The sequence below is a fragment of the Zosterops lateralis genome (assembly GCF_965231275.1).
Source record: "Zosterops lateralis genome assembly, chromosome: 14".
Taxonomy (NCBI): Eukaryota; Metazoa; Chordata; class Aves; order Passeriformes; family Zosteropidae; genus Zosterops; species Zosterops lateralis.
In genome coordinates this window covers 2885478-2910264 of record NC_139774.1, presented here as the reverse complement: position 1 = coordinate 2910264, position 24787 = coordinate 2885478, and the positions used below count along the sequence as shown (strand labels likewise).

General features: G+C 47.7%; 1 protein-coding gene and 1 long non-coding RNA gene across 2 annotated transcripts; both read left to right on the top strand.

The window, feature by feature from the left end:
* Positions 1–3747: 3747 nt before the first annotated feature.
* PURA (purine rich element binding protein A) lies at positions 3748–4698 on the top strand (the record flags this gene model as incomplete). Its single annotated transcript, XM_083872028.1, has 1 exon — positions 3748–4698. One exon carries the CDS (start codon positions 3748–3750, stop codon positions 4696–4698), a length of 951 nt encoding a protein of 316 aa, XP_083728154.1.
* A 123-nt stretch (positions 4699–4821) lies between these two features.
* On the top strand, positions 4822–24058 carry LOC310915052. Its single transcript, XR_014591141.1, has 3 exons — positions 4822–4913; positions 20882–22360; positions 23504–24058. It is a non-coding gene; the product is annotated as an uncharacterized lncRNA (long non-coding RNA).
* The last annotated feature ends 729 nt before the right edge of the window (positions 24059–24787 follow it).

Here is a 24787-nt window from a genome sequence, read left to right as displayed (position 1 = left end):
CTAATAGCAGCACTATTGTGTGCGCCGCTCATCATTCCTGTCCCCCTAAATGACTTTCAGATGTTGTGTGCTGGTTCCTTGTTTGCTGCACACGATGGGGCTTGTTCACAGGGTAACCAACGCCTCACAACAGGGACGAGCCATGCTGAACTCCTCTCTCCAAAGGCACGCTCCGAGGAGGGCACAGATGGAAAGCAAAGGGAGCTTTCACCATCCTGTTACACATTCCTGTTCAAGGGCTGGGCAGAGCCTTCACCCAGCCTCAAACATCCCCCCATGGCTGTAAAAGCCTTCAGAGTGCTCTGCATCTGGGAGATGGCAACAGCAACTTGGCTTTGATTGCTTCAGTGCTCTGACTCCCATCACGGCACAGGAAGTTCTCTGAACCAGAATATGCTCCCTTTTCCATGGTGGGGGTGCTGGACAAGAGCAGGACCAAGGGAAATATCTGACACAACCTGGGAAAAAAGTCCTAACTCAGCCACCTCCTAAGCCAGCAGATCACCCAACTCAGCCTGAGGAGATCTGGGAAGATGCAGGAGAATTCGGACAGCGGATGAGAGAAGAATGACTCTGCAACTCAAATCTCGCTTGGCAACGTCCTCCGTGTGTGACAGCCTTTTCTTTGACTTGCACAATAACAATTGCAGCCCAGCCACTTCAGTTACTAATCTTATCTGCTGTTTGAATGGCTCTTAGCTTCCCTCCTGTTGATTATAAATGTTTGTACAAGTTCTTGGAGTCAGCGGAGTTGTTGTTTCATAGCTGAATAACAGGCTGGGGCTCCAAACTTCGAGATGCTCACAGTAATGATCAGATATGTTCTTAAAAGCCCACTGAATTGGATTTCAAAACAAAAGAGCCATTGATCTTAAGCCTGAAATCCCAGCCACAACTCTGAAAAACCTTTTCCCTCATCTTCTGAGGAACTGAAACTGGTGTGAAAAATTACTGCAACAGTCAAAGAAAGGAGGATTATCTTATGAGAGGAAGCTACCTAAATTTGGTCTCATTTAGGCTATCAGAACAGGGCTGAAGGGGGTATAATTGCTACTGAGAGACACATGGAAGGAGAGGAACTGTCAGAAAATCTTGTGAAATCTCAAAACTGAGAGTTGTGGGGCTGGAGATGACGATTTCTGGTTTTCGGAGTGAAGAGGTCTGGGATGAGTTTCAGCAGAAGCCACAGAGGCAGTGCAGTGTGCAGCCTGATAACCATATGGGAGACACTGATAGGACTGAAACAGCCAGGATGGGCAGTGTGTGACCAGGAGTTCAATCCAGCCTCTGGTCTGTACAAGGCCAAACCTGGACAATGTGTGAGGAGACTCCCCTGGCTCCTGCACTTATGCATCACCCTGGTCCATCCTGTTTTGCACCTTGCCTCATTCAGCCATCCCAAGCTTGTCTTGGCCACATGATCCCATTTTAGCACCTGGCAGACTAATTTAAGTTCCTGTGGGTCTCCAGGATGGGCTGCTGTGGTAGAGCTCCCATTGAAAAGATTATCTTTCAGGAAGAAAAACACTTTTTTTCCCTTTGTTCTGTTTACTTCAATAAGCAAATGTCTTATTCAAGCCAAAATCAGGCACAAAACCAGAGTATTAGGCAGTGACTGTGACTTCCAACACTGAATGGTGCTGGGCAAGCAGAATCCCACCAAACATCATCCCACCAAAACACCAACACCAGCAGGTTGTTCCCAGGATTGCAGGTATCCACTTGGAGCACATCCACCCCCAAAACGGTACCACTGGCCTGTCCTGGGGAGGAAAAATAACCTCTGTGCTGGCCAGCATCCTCAGCACCAGCAATTTTCTCTGCATCCCAGTCAGGGGCAGACCAGCCATTCACCTCCAGGGCACAAACACAACTCCTCATGCATTTCCCAGTTGTACCACATCGATAATTCATGGTTCATCCACAAGGATACCTGGTAGTGATAGCAACAGGCTGCATGGACAGGCCTCGGTTTTTGACTGGAGGATAAAAAGAGCAAATCAAGAGAGAGGGGCTGCCAAAGCACCAGCCCACAGCCTGCCATGGGGGCAGTGTGGTGATGCCAACCTGGACACACAGTTCCCACACCAGGAAACACCCAGGACGGTTCAGGGAGGCTGAAAATCAAACACAGCATCCACGGAGAGCAGGGCACATCCCCAGCACACAGGGCTTTCCTGACAGCTGGCCAGCTGCAGCTCAGCCAGTGCTGAAATATTGTTTCTGTGGTAAAAGGAAACTGTTGCTCTGTGTATTGTTTTTATTACCCATGGTTTCGCCATCAACCCGGCTTTAACCACAGCCATGGGGACAGGCTGGGGGTTCCTCCTGTGACATCTGAGCATCCTCTAACACAAGATGTCTCATCAGTTCACTCCCTGTCTCCTCGAGAAAGCCATTTGTGTGCCAAGCACATTCTGCAGGCCACCCCAAAATTCACCTCACAGTGCCACTCCTTGTGCAACACTTGTAGTGGTTTTGGGGTGCTAAAGGTACATCCGTGCCTTCCACAGAAGTCAGCAGTCCTGGAAACAGCAGGCAGTGAAGAGACTTCTACCCAGAGCAATCCTGCCGGTTTGCTTCCCGACCTGCAGCATCAGGAGAAAACATCCTTACTTGGGCAGGAGCTGACTTAAAATTGAGGGCTTGGAAACAAGGACTAGAAGCTAAATCATCTCCTCCAAAACCCACCCCAAACCATCAAAACCCACCCCCAAACCTCCAAAATCCCACCTCCAAACCTCCAAAATCCCACCTCCAAACCCCACCTCCAAACCCCCGCTGGGGAGGGACGCCCGATCCCCCCGGTCCCATCCCCGCTGCGCTCCCGAGCGTCCGAGCCCCGCGCCACGCCGTCGGCCTATTAATTAACTTCATCAGCAACCCCGAATAAACACATATCCCACCCGGGCATCCCGGGCATCCCACCCGGGCGGAGGGCCCGTCGCTGAGCGTTCTCCCCGTTCGGTTCCCTGCGGGGAGCACGAACCCGGCGGCTCTGCCCGGCACCGCCGGCTGCCTCCGGTGCGCGGGAGCGCGGTTGCAGCAGGGCCGGGCAGGCGCCGGTGCCGCCGGCAGCCCCGTTACAGCCCCGTTGCAGCCCCGTTTACAGCCCCCGTTGCAGCCCCCGTTTACAGCCCCCGTTGCAGCCCCCGTTGCAGCCCCCGTTGCAGCCCCGTTTACAGCCCGGTTGCAGCCCCGTTACAGCCCCCGTTTACAGCCCCGTTACAGCCCCCGTTTACAGCCCCGTTTACAGCCCCGTTGCAGCCCGGTTGCAGCCCCGTTTACAGCCCGGTTGCAGCCCCGTTTACAGCCCCGTTTACAGCCCCGTTGCAGCCCCGTTTACAGCCCCGTTGCAGCGCGGCTCGGACGCGGCGCCGGTGCGCGGAGGGTGCGCGCAGCTGCAGTACCCGCGGCGGCCGCTCGGGGGCGCGGCGCTGCCGCCGTGCTCGCCGGGGCGGCCGGCGGCGGGGGCCGCTCTCTGCCGCCTTCCCGCGCCCTCTCCTCGCTCCGGCAGATCTCGCGAGAGCGCGGCCGGCTGGTGGCCGCGGGGGCTGTTGCAGCAGCGGCGGCGGCGGCGGCGGCGGCGGGAGGAGGAGGAGGCGGCGGCGGCGGCGGCGGCCGGGGGCGGCCGAGGAGGCGGCGGCGGCGGCGGAGGAGGCGGCGGCGGCGCGGGGGCGGCCGCGCCGGGGCGAGCAGCGGCGGGCGAGGCCCGAGCGGCGGCGGCGGCGGAGCGGCGGCGGCATCATGGCGGACAGAGACAGCGGCAGCGAGCAGGGCGGCGGCGGCGGGGGCGCGGCGGGCGCCGGGGGGCCGGGCGCGGGCGGCGGCGGCCCGGGCGGCGGCGGCGGCGGCGGCGGGGGCCCGGGCGGCGGGCTGCAGCACGAGACGCAGGAGCTGGCCTCCAAGCGGGTGGACATCCAGAACAAGCGCTTCTACCTGGACGTGAAGCAGAACGCCAAGGGCCGCTTCCTCAAGATCGCCGAGGTGGGCGCGGGCGGCAACAAGAGCCGCCTGACCCTCTCCATGTCCGTGGCCGTCGAGTTCCGCGACTACCTGGGCGACTTCATCGAGCACTACGCGCAGCTGGGGCCCAGCCAGCCCCCCGAGCTGGCGCAGGCGGCCGACGAGCCCCGGCGGGCGCTGAAGAGCGAGTTCCTGGTGCGGGAGAACCGCAAGTACTACATGGATCTGAAGGAGAACCAGCGCGGGCGCTTCCTGCGCGTCCGCCAGACCGTGAACCGCGGCCCGGGGCTGGGCTCCACGCAGGGCCAGACCATCGCGCTGCCCGCGCAGGGCCTCATCGAGTTCCGCGACGCCCTGGCCAAGCTCATCGACGACTACGGCGTGGAGGAGGAGCCGGCCGAGCTGCCCGAGGGCACCTCCTTGACTGTGGACAACAAGCGTTTCTTCTTCGACGTGGGTTCCAACAAGTACGGCGTGTTCATGCGGGTGAGCGAGGTGAAGCCCACCTACCGCAACTCCATCACCGTCCCCTACAAGGTCTGGGCCAAGTTCGGCCACACCTTCTGCAAGTACTCGGACGAGATGAAGAAGATCCAGGAGAAGCAGCGGGACAAGCGCGCCGCCGCCGCCGCCGCCCCCGCCGTGGGCGCCGAGCCGCCCCCCGAGGCCGAGGCGGCCGCCGCCGGGCCGCCCGGCGCGCTGCTGCAGGCCGAGGAGCCCGAGGAGGACTGACCGCCCGCCCCCCGGGACGCGGACTGGCCCCGCCGCCGGCGGGAGGGCGGGCGGGCGGCGGGGCGCGGGGGCGGCGGCCCGGAGCCCCCCCTCCGCCCGGAGCCCCCCCGGCCGCGCCGCCCGCCCGGCGCCCCCCCCGCCGCCCGGCAGCAGCAGCGCCTCAGACCCGCCACCCATCGCTGGATGTTCCTCCACTTTACCCACCGTATCAAACAGTAAGCAGCTGCTAAAAACAAAACAAAACGAAAACAAAACAAAAAAAAATTACAAAAAAAAAAAAAATCCACACAGAAAAAAAAAAGAGTCAAAAAAAAAAAGTAATAACATTATATATGAACTGTGTTTCCTACTTGATTAAAAATATAAAGAACTGAGTGTTTATTTCCCTAATTAACCGAGAACTTTTGTACACGTTTAAGCTATTATTATTAAAAGTGTTTGCAAAAATGGTCAAGATTATAATATTGCTGAATTATATAAAAAAAAAGTCCTTTTCATGTTGAGCTAACATTTGACTTTAGCACAAAAAAAAAAGAGATATTTTAGAACACGTAAAATAATATTTTTAGTTTTTTCTTCTCATTTTGTTACCAAATTTCGAACCTTACATGGAGGTTACTATAGTATATTTGACACCCTATATACCTGTGATTAGAGATGTGTATATATATATGAGGGCTAGGCATGCTGTGTGTCTGAGCTTTGTCTAAATGTTATGCAGAAGTTTGTAGAGTTAAAAGGTACGTAGGTTTAATTCATGCAAGGTAAACAATAAGTGCTCTCTTTTATACAATATGCATTGCATCTGGACCTTAAACATATAAAAATGGTCAGTGAAACTTCTGTGAACATGAAGAAAAATTATTAAAAAAGGCATTTAAATGAAATTTGCTAACTTGTGATTTTTACGTTTGAACCAAAGTTATTCAAATAGTAAAAAACAAAAAAAAAAAAAAAGAAAAGAGGAAAAGAAAAAAAAAAAAGAGAGAGAGAGAGAATAAATGAAAAGTAAAGATTTTTCTCCCATAATATTTTTTTTCTGCACCTGTTTGGTTTACAACTGAGTAGGCGTATTGTCATTATTGTGTATATGAGATGTACTTGTATTGTTCATAATATATTTTTTTTATTTTGTGTACTTAAAGTACTTAACCTGACGTGCAGCGGTTTTCCAGTCCACCTGTTTTTGGACAGCAGGTAGCGAGTCTTTCCGTGTCGCCACTGGCACTAGCACTATCTCCTGAAACTCGTGAGAGGTCCGGAGCGATGCTTTGATCCCTGTTAACTTCCCTAGGCCTGTTAGGACCCAGCGCAGCGTGATCCCACTGAGCCATGGGGGTCGGAGTGTGGTTGGACAGTGAAAGCCCAGCCGGTGTGTGTGTCCGTAACGGATTTCCATGTAGCTGTGGTGCTAGTTATTGTTACTGGCCACATACCTGGCAAAGCCTGGCCGTGCCCTGCCCTCCCCGTCCCAGCTCCCGCCGGGCGCGGGCTCTGCTCCAAGCTTAGGCTAGGGAAACACAGATTTGTCAGAACACTAAATCTGTCCAGGTGTGTTCTCCAAATTGAAATTGTTTGTAATAATAATAAGAATAATAATAGACTTTTACAGGTTGTCTTCGTTGGGTTTTTTTTCGGTTATGTCCTGGTTTTTTTTTTCTTTAAAAAAAAAAGTTGGTGTGCTTTTAATTGACTAACTTCTTGCTGCTGTATAGTAAAATATTAATATATTTTTATCATTAAACTGCTGCATGACTATCATCATTGCGAGTGAAGAGAAAATGTTATAAAAAAAAGATGCCTTAAACAGTGAAAACAAAACTTTATTTTTTGATTTTTTTCTTTTCTTTTCTTTTCTTTTCTTGGCTGAAATTCAGTAGAGAGCGTTTCAGAGAAACTAGAACCTTGTTCCACTCGGAAGTTTTTTGGGAATGCAATCATTTTGCTGAATGGTCTTGCTGAGTTAGGGGTCAGGTAGAGCTGAGCTGCTCCTGTGCCAGCAGGAGCTGCCAGCGCTTCTTTACCGAGGGGCAAGGATGGAGTTTCGGAAGGGTGGGGAGAAAACAAACAAACAAAAAAAAAAAACTTGTTTTAAAGAATTTGATTTCCTGCTGTCGTTTTATTCCCAGTTGAAATTATAATTCCCTTTTTCTTCTTGTTTTTTTTTTTCTTTTTTTTTTTCTTTTTTTTGAGATGTACTGTAAGTGTCAAAACAAGCTGTTTCCATTGTACCATGCATTATTGCCCTTGAAAGAAGTTTGCTGTTAGTATTCACAGAAAGTTAAACACGAGCCGCTGGTAGCGAGGTGTTTCTGTTTCTTTTTAAACAATCACTGGAAATGTTTAAAATTGCTTTAATGTGCACTTTTCCTATTTCCCAGTAGTGAAATAAGCTTTTCAGAGTGCGTAATGTGACATTTGAAATGGTTCTCAATTGCATGTAAACATGTGTCTGATAACCTGCTTCTGAATCTGGAGGCTCTGGACGGGCAGTTCCAGCGATTATTGTACTTCAACTGTGATGTGTCGGGACTGCACTCTCCATGCTGCTAGACGTAGTTAGGAATTTAATTGCTTTGGTTTTGCTACTTGATCGATTGATTGTCTCGGTCCTGCTGTTCGCTGCCCCCCACAAAGTTGCGGCGCTGCCGACGGACGCGCTCCGGCGCCCGTGGTTCCATCGCCGCCGCGGTGCGTTCCCAGCAATAAGTAGCGGGAGGCGAGGAGAGCACGGCAGAGTGTCCTTCCGTCCCTCCCGGCTCCTGGGAGCACCGCTAACGAGGCAGGCTCCTCCCGTGGTCTTCCTCGCCCGCGCCGCCGGGATCCTGCCCAGGATCCGGCTGACTGGAGGAGCGCCCGGGCCGCGCGGGTCCATCCGACCAGCCCAGCCTGGAACAGCCCGCGGGCAGTTCTGTGAACAGTGGCCGAGAACTTGTGGTCAGTTTTTGTCTCGTTTTGGGTTTCTTCTGCGTGTTTCCTCGGGTTTTTTTTTTTGTTTAGTTTTGTTTCGTTTGGTTTTTTTCTTCTTTTAACGCACGTTCTGTATGTTCAAGGACTTGATGAATGATGATAACGAAAGACTAAAATGACTGTAAAGATTCGTGGGATTTTGCTCCTGGCTGTTTTAGTTTTCTTTTGATTTATGTTTTTGCTTTTTTTGTTTTAATTTTTGTTTTCCCGGAGGTGCTCGGTACTTTACCAAGGCTCTAATATCTCAGTATTTAAAACAAAGTACAGAAAACCCTGTTTAATGTTAGAAGAAGAACGGTATATTTGACCATATGTGTTGTTTTAAAAAAAGACAGTATGCTCAAATGTGCCAAGATACCTAATTCCTGAGAAGTATGCCTTATATTTTCCTTGATGATATGCTTTTAAATGTCTTGTAGAATAGGTCCAAGAGCATGATAAAAGCTACTTTATAATGACTACGTGCAAGAAAACTTGAAATTCATTGCAATACTGACATTATTTTATTTTTAAGTTAAAGGGACACTGTCAAGTAATTTACCATTGAAATACAACCACCTTTTAAGTGGTTTTATGCTAACGGGAGGGAAATGTCCTCCGAATTCAAATTCTATTTTTTTTGTTAAAAGGAAAAAAAAAAGTTAAATTGCTCTGTCTTTGAGAATTTAAATAAAAAAAAGAAAGAAACAGCACGAGCCGCTGTTGATTCCTGCCTCTTCTTTGCGGTCCCGCTTACGATGCTGCGGCGGGAGGCAGCCCGTGACTTCCCGGGATGCGGGGCCTGGCCGGAGCCTGCGGGGTCCCCCCATTGCCGGTACCGGGAGCCCCGGGAGGGGCCGGGCGGGTCGGCGGGCGGGCAGGAGCCCGGCCGGCCGCGGGTGCCGGGAGCGCGCCCCGCTCCCTAAGCGGAGGGCTTTTCGGGTTTTTGGAAAATTCGATTGGGAAAAAAAAGAAAAAAAAAAAAAATAAATAAATACTTGACAGTGTCACTTTGTGCGTATCCCTCGCAGGGGTGAAACGCGCTGGGCGTAGCGCTGCCGGGAGAGCGGCTCCCGACCTGTCCCGGGAGCGGGGGAAGGCAGAGGGGCTGCCCCGGGGACAGCGGGCGGGCGCTGAGCCCACCCCGTGAGCCAGGCAGAGCTGCTGCCGGGGGTTTAACCCCTGCTCAGAGCCGACCGGTAACTTCTTTTTTTTCGTTTGTTTTGTTTTGGGTTTGGTTTTTCTTTTTTGGGAGCAATTACTTTGTTGCCTTTAAAAATAGCACTGTAACCACCTTTTTTTATGATTAGCTGTAGTGTAACCTTTGTCCCTTCAAACTATGCAAGCTATGAAATGTAAATTAGGGATCAGTTAAAGATAGTTGATTATATTCAATCAGATGACATTCATGCACTAACTGGAGTATATACAGATAAAGCTATTAGAGTGACTTGTATTCTAACAGCAAGATATAACATACCTACCTATTCTAAAAAAATTACTATTAATATTGTATAACAGGACTGTGGGGGTTGGGAGGGAATGTTATCTCTTATCTTCTTAAAAGGGGATTTAAGATTTTTATAACTGTTTTTTCCATCAAACTTTAATATTTTTGTCAAATTTTTAGGTATTTAATTTGTAAAATAGATTTTACTTTGTACTGGCGTACAGAAAATAGGGGTTGATTTAAACTTTTTTGAAGCCAAGTGATCAAGTACATTTGTAATAAAAAGTCAATGGATCTATATCAGTCGTACTCACTGTTTTCATTTCTTGTACGTTCTAATGCAGTGGCGCTGTATGTCTCCCAAGGAAAAAAACAAAATTGGGGAGGGGGGTGGAAGGAGAAGGCAAAAATGTCAGCATTGATGCTGCCAATTGATGCAACTTTGCGTGCACAAGTGGCCCCTGGTCAGTGGAGATTTGGTAGTTATGCATTTTTCCTAGAAACACGGTGCACTTTTTCCAGAAGGGTTTATGCAAACCTGACGTTTTTGGCATGTCTTCACGCTTCCACCTTGGCGCCCCTAAACTCTAAAGTGGCCCTTTGGGAAGTGCCTTTCCCTGGCACTTCAGAAAAAGCAAAACCAACCAAAGCAAAACTCTGATTTCTTCTAAAGTGGTGAACTACAGCACATGATATTTTTGCACCCTCACACGCTATCTCGCTTCCTCCAAGGTCTGCCACTTGCTTTTCTCTAAGTTCAACAGGTCAGAGTTTTTGGGTTTTTTTGTTTCATTTTTTTTAATGTAAAATTGCCAAGTGTTTTGGATCGAAGACTTCAGCAGATCCAGCGAGCTTGGATCCAACACCTTGCAGAGCACTGACATAATTATTTTTTGGTTGCTTGTTTGCTTTAAACCCAGCCCTCCCCTTCACTGTCCCAGAGCATATACCAAATCTGATTGACTTGTCTGTGGCAGAAGTTGTGGGAGTCAGCAGGGAGAACGATGACATTAATGTACAAGAATGCTAAAACAGGTTTACATTTTAGGGGCTCTCGTCAAGCATGAAAACTCAAAAATATAACTAGAACCAACCAATTTCTTCAGTTTTGCTAGTCCTCCAGGTAGACAGTGAGTCTCTCTTAGGTGATCTGGAAAGAAGGCAGTAAAGGCAAATTCTTCCACAGCTGTGCAATTTGCTCCTTCAGAAACCTGGTGCTTCCTATTGGATTGGGTGGCTTTTGGAGAGGTAGGGCTCTGCCTGAAGCACTGTGAGTTTCTCTTTTTAAAAGACACTGTCAAGAATTTTTCTTTTTTAGAAACCCAGTTTGCAGCGCTTTTTTTTTTTTTTTTTTTTTTTTTTTAAACTTTTTTTTAACTTTTTTTTTTTTTCTTCTGCTTTTTGTCAGGCTTACCCAAACTTTCCCTTTATTGTCTTACTCTCCTCCTTTCTTGGCTGCTTGCTTCTTGTTAACTCAGCTTGTGCAGCTGGAGAGTCACTGTTCCTGGTGGTGTTCGGACTACCTGGAAGAGGAGCTCAGTAGTTTGAAATTCTCACGCTGAGCTATTTTATATCTTTTGCACACTCATTTCTCTCCTCTAAAAGTTTTACTCTTCTTGGCTTTCTCCTATAATGCATGAAGAAAGGTGAAGGGCTCTGAATTTTTGGTGGCAGAACAGAGAAACGGGCTGCAGGCAAAGTGTTGTCACAATGTTTTGACAAAACCGACAAGGTAAACAAGCGAGTTCCATTTTTATTCCCGATTCCTTCTGCTGTTGCCATCTCCTTTGCCGCTTGCAACAATGAAAGAGAGTTTCTGCCCAGAGCTTTTTTTTTGTGGTTCCTTTTACTCTGCTCACTTGCACATGATTTAGCTCGCTGGCACCGCAAATTGTGCGTGGGTTGTGAGCGTGGCAAGGAGATACGTAAATAGAGTTGAAAGCTAGTTAAGGTTAATTTAAATGGACTTCCAAAACTATAACCTTTTTTTAAAAGCTCGTATTCCCAAAGCCTAATCTTAGGGCCTGAAGTTCATGGCTTTTTTTTTTTTTTCTCCTTCTTCTCTGAAGTGGTGTGTGTTGTGTTGGGATGGCTGAGGGTGATGGCACAGGAAGGATGCTCCTCTCGTGTGGCAGCTCTCCGGAAACGCTGCAGCTGGAGCCGGGCTGCCTGCTCTGCTCTCCTCCCAGCAGAGGCTCCCGTTCGTGCCAGATGGTCCTGGGCCCGCTCTGGGAGTTTCTCTTAGCCTTCCTGTCCTTCTTTGCTTGTTGTCTTTCCAAAGCATTTCAGTTCCTGATGGGACTGTGTGTTAGCAGCACTGCAGTCTGGGAGAAAGGCAGCTCTCATCACGGTCTGCAACCATCCCACTTCTTGTGAATTACAAGTGGGCCATGAGGCTTTACTGGGCTGTGTGTTGCTTGTTGTTAATGCAGAACAGCTGCAGATAGCAGAGAGAAGGCCAAATGATCCATTTGCAGGGGTTTCCCAGTGTTACTTCTCCAATGGCATTCGGGATATTTTACTGCAATTTGGTTGGCATAGAAGTTGCTGCTGGAGGAGTACATTGGAAGGGAAAGGATAAGCGGGTTGGTGTTGGGGCAGGCGTGGTGCTGTCACTAACAAAGGTGTTTCCTGAGGCAGCAGACTCAGGCTGGAGGAAAAACAGTTTGTCCAGGGGAGGAGCTCCCAGCAGTCACAGCAAAGGTATTGTCTGTCTGGAGGGTGGGAAAAGGTGTTCAGAGCAAGGTGGGAGATGGGATGTGGCAGAGATGGATGGCGAAGGCACACCTGGGCTGCCGTGCAAGTGCTTCAGCATCAGCACAGGTATGGCACTTAGAGAAGCCTGTGAGGGCCCATGAGAGACTTTGGCTCTTTGCCACAAGCAGCTCAGGGCTGTCAGGCAGCTGGTCCCAAGGGATCATGGAGCAGCGGGTGCTGAGCTCCCCAGCTGGGGTAGCTCTACTGGTCCCCATCATTGCAGTTTGGTGGCTGAAGTCAGATGAGCATTTTGTGTTTTGGAAGACTCAAAGCATGTCACTCCCACCTCTATAAAATGTAGTAACCAGTTGTGTAGCCTGTTTGAGGCAAAATATCACAGGAGAGGGACACTTGAAGTCATACAGCGAGAAGTGACGTGTGTTTTCACAAAATGTCAGCTGGAGATTAAGTGAAAAAAGATAAAGATAGAGGACTTTTGGCCCCACTATCTGTCTTTTGAGTGTTGACTGATTAAAACAAGACAGAGTGAATGGCTGGATATCCCCAAACAATGCTTCACTGTCCCTCTGCAGATCAATACTGCTGGTGCTCTTTCACCTGGAGAGGGAATCTGCTCCTCAGCTTTTTGCTCTGGAAGGCACCGTGGCCAGCCAAGATGGGGTCAGCTCAGGCTGGCTGTAGATTTTGCCTGCGTGTGGGTGTTGTCTTGTGTTGGGTGACCAGACATCACCTGGGCTGTGGCAGTATCTCTGCAGCTCGAGTTGGGCGTGTAGTTTGGTAGGGAAGTTCTGCTGTCCCCGTGTGATGTACCTTGGAGCAGTCTAAGAGCACAAGACCTGATACAGTTTGGGTTTAACTAAGACAAGGTTTACCAGCCAGTGGGCATTAGGTTTATCTGGCCAAGCTAGAGCTCACAGGAGAGGGGAATATCCAAAACACAGGTAACGTAGCTGCCAGGTCCTGAGCAGGGACTGCTTTGGTGTTGAACTTGGTGACCCTGGCCAGTTCCACATCTCTTGAGGCTTGAGTTCATGACATATGGTGAATCTCTGCTCCTTTCTGAATCAGCCATCAGCTGATTGAACGGGAATCTGCTGGATCTCCCCAGCAGGAACTCAGTCTTAACTCAGACAATTCCTTGGCTTTGTTGATGATCAGTTGGTTTGCTGTCCATCCTGACATCAACTTTGCAAAAATACACACCTTAGTCCTTTCTGAGTCTTGGGCCACGTAGCAGACTGAAGTGCAAAGAGGATTGGCTGCAACACTGGCAGTGGGAGTTTCTGCTGAGTCTCCCTGGCTGTGGCATTGAGGCATTTTTTTCTTGAAACACTATCTTGAAATATGCAGGAAACGAGAAAAACCAGCTTCATTCTTTCTGTTCGAGATTGGAGAGGTGAGAGGTGTGGATTTACATCTGCAGCACAGAAGGATGTGCCCCTCTTGGCTGGGGAGACCTTGGAGGGAGGCGGCTGTTGTGGGAGCTGATCCAGTGCATGCCGCTGGGAGGGCAAGTGCATGACTTGGAGAGCTTTAAACAGCTTTTTGGGAAAAACCTCCTTGTGTTGAAATGTCATCCCAGTCATGATGTTGATTTCAATGGAGAATTGCCTGTGAAAGTGGCTTGCAAGCTGCATCTGAAGGCCCGTGACCGTGCTGACCCCAGTGGGTTTGGCTGTGTTACTGAACATGGTGCAGACACCGTGCAGCAGCCCCGTGGGTGCAGCCTTGGTGCAGGAGATCGTGTCTTACTGACACACCTCAGTGGTTTGGGTACTGTCACGCCTGCAGGAAGGTCTGGGAGCTGGGCCTGGGCTCTCAGACTTCATCAGCACCTGCTCTGGGTTGATGCACAGGCCAGCATTGGCACGGGGTGGCTCTGGGGGCTCTGCTGTGGGGCTGACACCCCCCCCCCCCCCCCCAGCATGGTTTGTGCTGATGTGGGGTTGAGATGAGGCTGCAGGGGCTGTGTCTATATCTTACAGGCCTGGATAGTTTCTGTTGTTGGGAGTTGAGAGTCAGTAAATGAGCAGAGGTTGTTTTTCCTGTTACTGGTGAATGTCTTCATGTGTGACTGGGGCTTAGACTGCTGTGTGTCCATCGAGGTTGGGACATTAGAGGTTTGGGGGCTTTTGCCCTCACTCTGGGTAGAAAGGCAGCTGTCAGAGGGCAGGACAGTGGTTGTGCATCAGGCAGGATCTGTCTGTTGGGATGTCTAGGAGCAGCACTGTCATTTAAAAGGCAGCCACCTTGGTTTGGGTGTCTCTGTCCCTTAGCCTGTGCTTGCTCTAATGTCTCCCTAGGGAATGCATTTCATTTCTCCGTGCTCCGTCATGGTTGCACCACAGTGAACACTGTGCAGGCTGCTGGCTTTATTGCCCCCAGTCTCCTGAGGTTTGGAACTTGCCTGGGCTCACCTTTTGCCCAGGCATCTCATGTGGGCAGGGGAGCTCAGAGCAGCAGCTCCTGGGGAGTGAGTCTGCATCAGCACAGGGGTGTCAGCCGGTCCAGGCTCCTCAGAACTCACCTGGGGGTCGAGAGGTGAGCGCTGGGATTTCAGGGACCAGCTCTTCTCTCTGTATCAGTCCAGCAGAAGCTGGTCCAGCTGGCTCACTTTTCGGCGAGCTGGGAAGGCTTGCCAATCTGTCAATACTTCAAGAAATGCCAGGGCTAGGAATCATGGAGAAAGGGTTTTGTGAAATCTGGTATTTAAACCTCCCACTCAAGTGATGCTGAGGAGAGCTGGCAATGTAGCATTGGCTTATCAGGAGCTGTGTGGGCAGGTCAGCTTAAAAAAATGTTGTGTGAGCAGCACCAGAGGTGAAGGAAAGAAGCCGGTGCCTTGTCAGGTACAGAGTTTAAATGGGGTCAAAATTTCTTTTTATTAAAAAGATTGTTTTATTTAAATAATAAATGGCAGTATGTTCACTGTTGCCAGGGGCTGCTGACGGGCAACCAGGCAGGTCTGAGCAAAGTAGAGACTAAAGGCTTTGAATTATTTTCTGTCATTAATAAGTCTGAACTGAGCACTGCAAATTCATGTAAAAGCCATCTCTGCTTTCATGCATGCAAACAGTTTGGTTTGTGGATAGATCTGCTGTGATCAGAGGCTCATTCTAGCTTAAAAACAAAAAGGTTGGCTTCTGAGCTCCACCTGTCAATAAAAGTCCTGGAAAATGAGTCCTTGCAGGCTTCTGCAAGGCCATGTGTAACTTATCTTGTCCAATGCAACTCTCTAATTGTCGGTTTAAAGTAATTTTAAAAAAAGAATCTGTTAACGGTCAGTCTATTTTTAGTTTAAAGATGGACTTTATATGGTCATAAAGTAAAATTCCTAGCTTAATTATGGGAATCAAAGTACACTGGCTTAATTGCACAAGGAACTGCACACAAGAGTGCAGAGAGGACACGCTTTACGAGTGATTATCTGCTGATGAAATACTATATGGAGCAACAAGTGGGGGCATTCCAGGTTCCAGAAAGCATCCAAGGCCAGAACTGCTGCTGGAGGAGAGATGGCATCAAATCCTCTGCAGATCATCAGGGTTCATTCCTACCACAGCACTGGCTGCCTTGCTTTGTATTTGTGGGGACTTGAAACTGGACTGGATTGAAGGAGTGATTTATAACCAAAGCCTTGGTTGAGGAGTTGATTTGTGTTCTGGAGATGCCTCCAGGAGCTGGAGAAGCAGCTGTGGGAGGTTTGAATGGCAGAGAATTTGGTGATGGGAAATACAACTCCCAGTGATTAGGAGATCCATCAGACTATTTCCCTGTTGATTGGACACATAGACCTTGAAAGGTACCAGAGTGCTTGGGGCAAGCCTGAAGCTGTCATTCCTGAAGCTGAGGTACCTAGGAAGCTAAATAGGGTGCTCAGGAAGGAGACGGAATTTAGGAATGGCAGTTCCTAAAGTCAGCGGGTGTGTGCCTGGGAAAAGACTGTGACAGAGAAGTGACCCGAGGACTTTCCACTCCAGCCCGGGCATCTCCAGACTGGTGGCACGGGAAGTGGGCAGGGTTTGGGGGGGACAGACTGGTGGGAGGCTGAGGCTGCTGGGGCTGGGGCAGAGGCTGGGAGCAGAGTTGTGTGCACAAGAGGGGCTGGGCTGGAGTAAGGAATGGGCACATCTGCACAGCAGGGTGGAAACAGGAGACAAAAATAGTTGCTGTAGACTGCTCAGTGGTGAAAAAAGACCTCGGCACAGCTGGTCTGATTGAAACATGGTGGGGGTGATGGAAATCAATAAGGCACTGCATTACCTGCCATTGTAGCAGGTATGTTAGGTCATAAATGAGGAACACTACATCTAAAAGGTTGCTGTAAAATCTGAGGAAATTGGAGTACTGACAAGCAAACAGCCACATTTATGTTGGTTATAAATTCTGTATTTTAATAACATGGAGGTATTAGGAAGTTTTCTATTCTAAACAAAAGGAAAGTTGGGCATTTCATGAGTCTGGGGAAAAAACAGGCTCATGCATCTTCATAAACCTGTTAGAAAAAGTAAGTTCCATTATGACCATGCTATCTGGCCAGATTGTTTGGGAAGGAACTGGCTAACATTTTGGTGAGCAAACATCTTGATTTACTTAAAGGATCATTTCTTGTAGCAGCCTGGTCTAGAGTTAGCCTTTGTTTAGGACTAAAACATAAGAACTGATTCAAGATACAACTATTGTTGAGTAGTTAAGTGCAGTAACCACCTGGGGGTCACTGAACTGTAAGTTCAGCATTCTCAGGAGTGGAAGGTGCTGGACTAGAAGACTAAAAGTCTTGTGTTCCAAAATATTGCAGGGGAGAAGATGAGAAAAATTAAGTCCTTAGACTTACCATAGATACCTGGGAAAGTTACTGGTATCCAGGTGAGGCAGAACTCTTTCATGAAAGAGCTAACAATCCTAAAACTATTGCTAAAAATAGTTATAGAGGAAAGGACTTCTGGAGTTCAGGAAGATTCCAGCAAAGCACAGAAGTCCAGTTCTTGAGGAGCACACTGGAAAAACCAGTGGTAGGGCAGGTAACTATGATCTGAAAATGAAGCAGTTTAGGAGGGCCTTTGCAGAGCTGGGGCTTTGGGGAGCCAGTGCTGTCTGAGGGACATCAGAGAGAATCTGGGTGTGTAGGACTAAAGACTGAATTCATTTCCTGCAGTACTTCATGCCACCAAAGCGACTCTTCCATGTCATTGTGGAGCACAAGACATGTTTGAGAGCCTGCTGTCCATCACCTCAGCCTTTTGGGTGAGATAAGGAGCCTTTCTCCTGAGAAACTCAAGTGAGGCAGAGATGCTGGGACAAAGTAGGAAATTGAAGTGGAGGAGCAAAAGGTGTATCAAGGGGTTTTAAAAAAGCTTGGGACCGAAACACTTAAAGGTACTAACAAAAACAGGGCTGTCAAAAAACAGCTTAGTATTCTCCATGACTAGATAACATCCTAATGTCAGGTTATTCTTTTTTTTAATTAAAGTATTAATTGAGGCACTGGGAATTGCAGATCAGCAACCACAAACTCCAGTTTGAGAAGGAGAAGCTGAACTGCTGTAGCTCTTCAGTGTGTGAAAGGTGGAAAGAAACATATTTTCTGCAGAGAAGGGGGGTGGGACCAGGTGATCTCTTCAAACCCAATCCATTCTTTGATTCTATGATCAGTCTGGTTTGCTGGGGTGTCTATCAGAGTGTCTGAACACACTGACAAACAGCAGGATTAAAAATAGGCTTGTAATGATAAGAGAAATATCATGGAGTCCTTCTTTGGTTGTAGTTGATATTTATCACTTAGGGAGCAAAAGGTAGACTCAAGTTTAGTTGGAGAAGGTGATTAAAGGCTTCCAAGTCTGCATATTCAGCCTTTGAGCAAATGAGTTCTATTCAATGGTTATGTTAAACACAAAGTTTCTGGGTGAAGAAGGGTTGATTTTCATTAAAGTTGTGGTGGACACCACTGGGTCCAGGTTGCAATGTCTGGTCTGAGGGGAGAAACAAGCCCAGAATACTGGGTAATATGGCATCTAGATTTCTGCTGTAAAGCAACACCCCCAGTTCAAATTCCTGCCTTGAGCTGGACTGGCAGGTCTGCCAGATCCCAGAGTATGCCTCAGAAGCTGATATTGTGGGTATGTTCTATTTTCTTTTCTTTTTACTAAGAAAAAACTCAAAGGTCTTGATTTTTAGAATGGGCAGAAAGAGAAGGAGTAGGGACAGAGGTCTGGGCAGCATCTTCCAGCTCTTGCCTAGATCTGTCCTTGAGGGAGGATTGTTGATGTGTGCACATGCAGACCTGTGTTAGCTCTCTTCCCAAGAGACCCAGAAGAACCCACAGGTAACTCTGGTGTCAGCCAGAGCAACCTTTTGCTGCTCTGGCTTAGTTTTAGGCTTCTTAAAAGTCTAGGAGTCATGGCAAATTACTTCCCCCACCTTCCCTGTCTCCAGTAGATTCATGGTACCAAAGAGTGAGTGCTTTGATAAGTCATTGGAGTTTACAATAGAAGCAGGATAACTGCAGGCACTATGAGGCTTTCAGTCAGAGTTTATGTTTAAAGACAAGGAGCAGAGTGATTGGGTTATACTGGAGAAGTGCCCCCAGCCTGGCTGTGGCTGGAAAATTGAGAAGAGGATAAGGTTTGGTGCAGTGAGCATGGGGCTGACCCTGGGACGTGAGGCAACGGGCAACAGAGGGGAAAAACCCAGCAATTTTTAATGCTCCGTCAGTATGGCAGGCTGTGAATGAATTGTTCATTCAGGAAGAAGAACTCAGATTGTGGTAGCAGAGCAAATGAAGTGAAGGTGTGTGGCCTGCCACAGGAATCCTGCACATTCCAGGTGTAGGTGCAGGTCTGTGAGGCTGCTGAGCAGGGGCTCCTCTGTACCACAGCTCATCAGACCCCCACGCTGTCCCTGTGCTGCTCTCCCTGGTAATCAGGTGGTTGTCACTGGCACAACCTTTGTCCCCACCCCTAGAAATCCATTAGATTGCTCACTTCTAGTTAAATTATACCAGCTGACTTTGAAGTACTCAATATAAAACCGTCGTGGTATGCTTGCATGATAGATATTTGATGTAAGACAACAATTTCTTGTGCTCTCTCTTTAGGAATTTGGGCTTTGAGTTTCACTGGGGTGTGTTGTACGTACCCAACTGCACAGGATCAGGCCCATCTCTGTTTTAAAATGTATTTCACATCTGCGATTAGAAATGTTCTAGGAAACAAATTAGAAGATCAAGTTGTCTGTCACAGGCTCAGATGATCATAGCGACTTGTGCTCAAGGCTCTGTCCTCGTAGAGACCTGCACGGCTGCTTTGTGTAACTGCTGTCAGAGCTCTGGCATTCTGGTAATAGTGTTTTTTAATCAATGTACTGAGTATACTCGCCTTTAAATCCTGTTAGGTACCAATAACTATTGCTGGTATTCTGTACATTAGCTCTGTACTAGCATTCACATTGGACTAGGCTTACTAGCGTGAGTGTCAAAGATGACTTGAAAAAGGAAAATTAATTTATACCCTTTTCATGTGGTTCTACCCCGTGTAGTCAGTGGTTTGTAGAAGTATCAGAAGTGCTACAACTGTCTTCCCCCCTTTTACTTGCTGTGATAATTCTGCAGCAGAACATACAGATTTAAGTCTGTTTTTCCATCCTTTGGAGACATTGAGATATCATGGTGAGGTCCCTGGAAATACCCAGATAAGCTGGGCCCTCACACAGAGATAAGGCATCTTTTCCATTTGGGTTTTGTTTGTTGTTGTTTTTTTTTTTTTTTTTTTTTTTTTTTTCCTTCTGCTGTCTATCCCCCAAGTTTTGGTGGGCTTTTTTTTGTTTTTTGTTTTAATGTAAAAAAGTTGTTCCCTCATCTGTTGGTGCAACATCCTCTGGGATATTTGTGGTCTTCCAGGAAAGGTAGACAGGACTGGAAAAACTAACGCCAAGAATTGCCCACGGCAAGGGAGGGAAATCATTGTTTTCAAGGCAAACCCCATCTAGACGTTTTTCAGCACACCACAAGGGTATAAATCCCGAGTTTTTCTTTTCCAGGTGATCTCTAAGGGCGAGTAGCAGAGGGCAGGGTTTGCCCTCGGGTGGGGTTGCGGTGCCGTGTGTCCCGCAGGTCTGAGGCCCCAGCGCCCCGGCATTCCGGGAGTTCTGTGGGGTTGGCTTTCACCATGTCCTCAATTTGGATCCCCAGGGCAGGGAAATTAGGACTTTCTCAGTTAAAGGAAAAACCAAAAGTGAAGCAAAATCTCTAGAGTTGTGTTTCCCCACAGCAGTGACGGCCCCTCAGCACCCACTTCTGTTCAGCCAGGACCCCCGGGTCACTCCTGCTGGGTTTTTAGCCATCTTGACCTCATGTTTGCAAATATTATTGGTAATATAATGCTCTATGTACAAATGTCTGTGTGGCTCATGTGTATGTTCCTGTGGTTCAAGTCAGCCACAGACTTCTGGAATTTCATTGTACTTTGGTTAAATGTTGGACTTTTAACTCTTCTACTGTATGGCTTCTTGATTTCTCTTGTCCAATGTGGACCAACTCTATTTTTGGAAATAAATAAGCATGTAAATAAAATGAATGGGTTTATGCCACTTACAAGAAAATGCTTTATTTAAAATATACACCCAGTCTTGTATATTTTATGGTATCTCAGGGAGCAGCCGAGGCTCAGGCCCCGGCAGCCTTGTGCTGAGATACCATATTATGTACAAATCCACTTCCAAGTGCTTTTGGATGCAGACTTCCCATCTCCTGAGCCAAACCCCCGTAGGACCAGCCTTGCAGCGGAGGGAGGGGGGAAGCCAGAAACACATAGATTCAGGGGAGTAAAGGGAACAAACACAACTTTCCTCTCAACACAAGGCTTCTGGTTTGAGGTATCCAGGTGCCAGAGACACTGCCGGGTGCAGGGATGCCATGGGTCGGTTCTCGGCTCCTGCCTGGGAGCACGTGGAGATCAGGAGCACGATGACATCTTTTTTTAATTTTTTTAATTTTTTATTTTTTAAAAAAAATTCTCCATATAAACCAATATTTACCAGTAATCCTGTGTTTCTGTTTTTGTTTTTTGGCAGACTTTTACCAGTAAATATCGGTTTATTCCTGAAACCAGAAGCCCTAAACATACCTTTGTTTATAAGGTCAGTTGGCATTTTGTCTCTCTCATTCCCCACTCCCCCCCAGTACAACCCAGCAGGTGGTTGAAAGGTACCGAGTTCTCTTTCTAGTTTTCCTGCTCTGCATCTCTGGGAACTGGAGCCTGCAGGACCTAGAGCCTTCTGTTGGTAATGTAGATCTGAGTTTACAAATTATTCTTTTACCATTTGAAATCCTGCTTTTAAGGACAGAGGTGTTCCTGCCTGCCCACCACGGGAACTGATAGAACCCCTAAATTGCTCCTCCTCTACCAAAGCCTGCGGGTAGGTCTCTCACTAGCATCTTCAGGCTTGGGGCTGAGAAAATAATTTGTCCCAAAATATACACTAAAAGCTGCCATTTCTGGTTTACTGTGAGCAGGACTGGGGGAGGGAAGGGCGGGAAAAGAGTTTGAAACTTATTTTCTCCCCCTTTTTTTCTAGACAGCAAATGTGACATGGGGAGGAGGTAGAGAATTTGAACGTGGCCCTTCCTAAACTCATTGTAAACTGTTCCTCCGAGGCTGGGAAAAAGGGCAAGTGAAAGATCTGATCCTTAAAAGGACATCACTGGGTGTCTGAGACCCCAAAAGCAGCTGGCGATTTTTAAGGACTCAATTTGCTTTTGGTTTATCCCAAGACAAATTGACTTGGGAGTGTTGAAGCCTCCTTTTTCCCCACAAGTATTTGCCACCCAAACACTGAACATTTTGTTAATACCCCAGAAACAGAGAACCTGACAAGGGAAAGAAAATGAGTTGACTGCACGGTCCTCGCCAATTTTTTTCTCCCAAGCAAACAAAATGCAAAAAAAACCCCAAACCAAAGCCTATTCCTGACCCTCCCCCAAAAAAACCTCCTAAAAAAGCAATTCAGAGAAGATCTCAAATGCCCAGTCTGGTTTTGTCCTACATGGTTGACAAGAGTGTTTTTGGCATAGCTGCAGCCCAACTATGTCCCTTTAAGGAGCACCGTGGCTCGTTTCCTCCTCACCAACCCGAGCTGAGGGTTTTGCCGTTCCTGAGAGCAGATCGAAGCTCCTGCAGCCTTAGTTGGAGCCCAGAATGAGGGGAGCCCGTCCAGCTGTGCACTTTGAGCTGAAAACTACCTTTCCTCCCCTTTTGCAGCCTGGGTGGTTCTGATTGCTGGCAGTTCTGTAATACAACCTTAATCTGAGCAGTTGAGGCTGGTCCTACCTTATCTTCAGACGTCTTGCGGAGGACTCCTGTTACCAGTTTGGTACTCAAAAGCTACACCCCACCATCAGAAGTCACTTTTTGGTTTTTTCCAAAGGCAGTGATAGCTCACCCTCTCTAGCTCTAATGGAAAACCTGATAATTGCAATGCAACTTTCTAATAAATTGTTCATATATTCATAATTCCGTTGCAATCCCAAATTGGAGAAGAGATCTGTTAAAGGTATATATTAGTCTAGATTTTTCTTATTGTAAATACTGTAATTTTATAATACTGTCAATATTTTATTAACTTAGAAATATTTAAAAGAGTTTAATCTATGGTAGTTGATTTATTTATAGGTTTATGTTGCAGCCAATTACATTCTAATGTAAGATTAACTTTCAGCATGTAAACTTTGAGTGAATATATCTTTGGAAAGATTAAGAGAGAAAACTCTTGCTCTTAATCTGTAGTATTTATCCCCAATTCCCAGTTGGGAAATATTTAACAAAATATTTGGAGGTTTTGAGAGCTCATGAATCTAATAACTGCAGTTGGATTTGAAAACTTGAAGTTTGAGATGTACCTGGCTCTTTGACCCTGTGAAAAAGTTCATTTCAGTACCTGACCTCTCTAGCACAGAAGTCTTTATTTTGAGCAAAGGGACACTGTCAGATCAATTTTAGTTTCTTGCTTCTGGGGGGGGAAGAAACCGCAAAATGCAGCCCTGTGGCATTCGTATTAACGGGGAACAGCTCCTCTCCTACGGCCTTGGGTCCCCGGCCAGAGCATCCCCATCCCTGCAGCCGGGCCCCAGGGCTCTGGGCAGAGCCGCTGTCCCCGCGCTCCTGCCGGCCCAGCCCCGGCCCAGCCCTGGCTGCAGTCGGAGCTCGGGGAGACGGGCAAAGTGCAAAAAGTATCAAACTTGACCTTTTTTTTTTTACCAAAGCATTTGCTTTTTAAAAACTGAAATCTCTCTCTCTCTTTTCACCTGATGGTGTCCCTTTAGCATCATAAAGATGTTCATGTTCTCTGAAAACCATAAGAAGTGATTTTCTTTTCAAGGCAGGGGAGAATTGGTCTGTCATGCGTTTGCAACGCAACTTGCATAAAAATACCAAAAATATCTTGAGGGTTTTCACAGGCGTTGGTATTTTTTGAGTGTAAAAGTTAATCTTGATTAGAGATGTGCCAATCTTTACTGCTTTCCTGTAGTGTTGTTACACTTAGGCATTTCAGTTCACTTACAAATATATACTGTAACAGTATACTTTGTACAGATTTATTTAAAATTTATTTGAAAACTGAAATAAAGTAGGCAGAAAATAAAGATATTTATTTTTCATTTGACTATGTAAGAAGGTATCATTCTTTTGGTTTTAGTGCACTGGTGTACCAAGCCTCAGAACCACTGCTTTCTCCAGCTCATAGGATGCTTTTCCAGACTGTGGATACGTGTATGTGTACTGCTGTGTTGATAAGTAAATGCCAACGATGGAGTTCGTTGCTTTTATACATCCCAAAGAGAAGTTCTCCACCGTTCACTGTCTGTTTTCTGACCGAAAAGGCGTGTGTTTGTGAACAGTGTTCACGCCAGCTCTGCCATCCCACCCTCACATCAGCTCACACCAATGCCAGGATGGGAGGAGTTGCCTGCGTTCCTTCCCCAAAACACCCCGGGCATCGTCAGGGAGCAGTTCAAACCTGTGTCCTTTGGGCTTTGTGTAAAGCAAATGCAGAACAAGAAAAATCGAGATGTTAAATCCATTAGAAAACCAATTCCTTATTGTACAGTAGTATGGAGATCTCTAGTCAACCTGCCATTAATAATAGATTCTTATTTTTTTGAATGATCTATTTAAAAGAACAGCAAGCATTGTATTTGCTAGTAAATCTGAAGTGTTTACATGGAATTACTAAATAAATTATTTGATCTAAGATGGCTCTTATCAGTGCTGATTTTTAATAATGGAAATTTGGTTTGGCAGCTGCTTTTTTAGTTCGTGCTGTTCTTTAAAATCTTCCAAAGCAGGTGTTTTGGTTGTTTTTTTTCACTGCACCCTTGTGGTTCAAATTAGGTTCTGAGGAAGAGGCAAAGCACGCCTCTCCCTGCAAGGCCTGACAGGAGTGCTAGCTCACGTTTTCCAGCCTCTTCCACAAGGCTTTCCCTTCACAGCCCCAACAGCTGAGATGGAGCAGGATGCTCTGAGCCCAGGGCCCTGCAGCACTTGCTGCTGCTCTCCGGGCTGAGGCCTGGGCCTGGAGACACAGGATGGGGTTTTTATATCAGAAAGCTTTAGGATAGAAGTAGAACATCCTCCTGTGAGGTAATGAGTTGTCACACACAGTTCCAGCGAGGCTTGATCCTGCTGTTCCAAGGCTGCTGGAACACCCTGTGCTCCCGGCCCGTCCCTGCCCGTGGGTCCGCAGGCAGTCGCCAGAGCCTGGGGCAGATGAGAGCTTTGGATCATCAGCAAGGCCAAAGGCAAATTCAGGGGCTCTTGCCCTTCCCAAGCCCCAAGGACCCCTCACTGACAGGGGGGAGCCGGCTGTGCAGCCCCCAAAGCTCCTGGAGCTCCGGGAGTGGAGGATGGGGCAGGTGTTGCCCTGCCCTGGGGCTCCCACCCAGGGTGGAGAGCGGCAGGAGGAGAGGCTGGATGCAGAAAT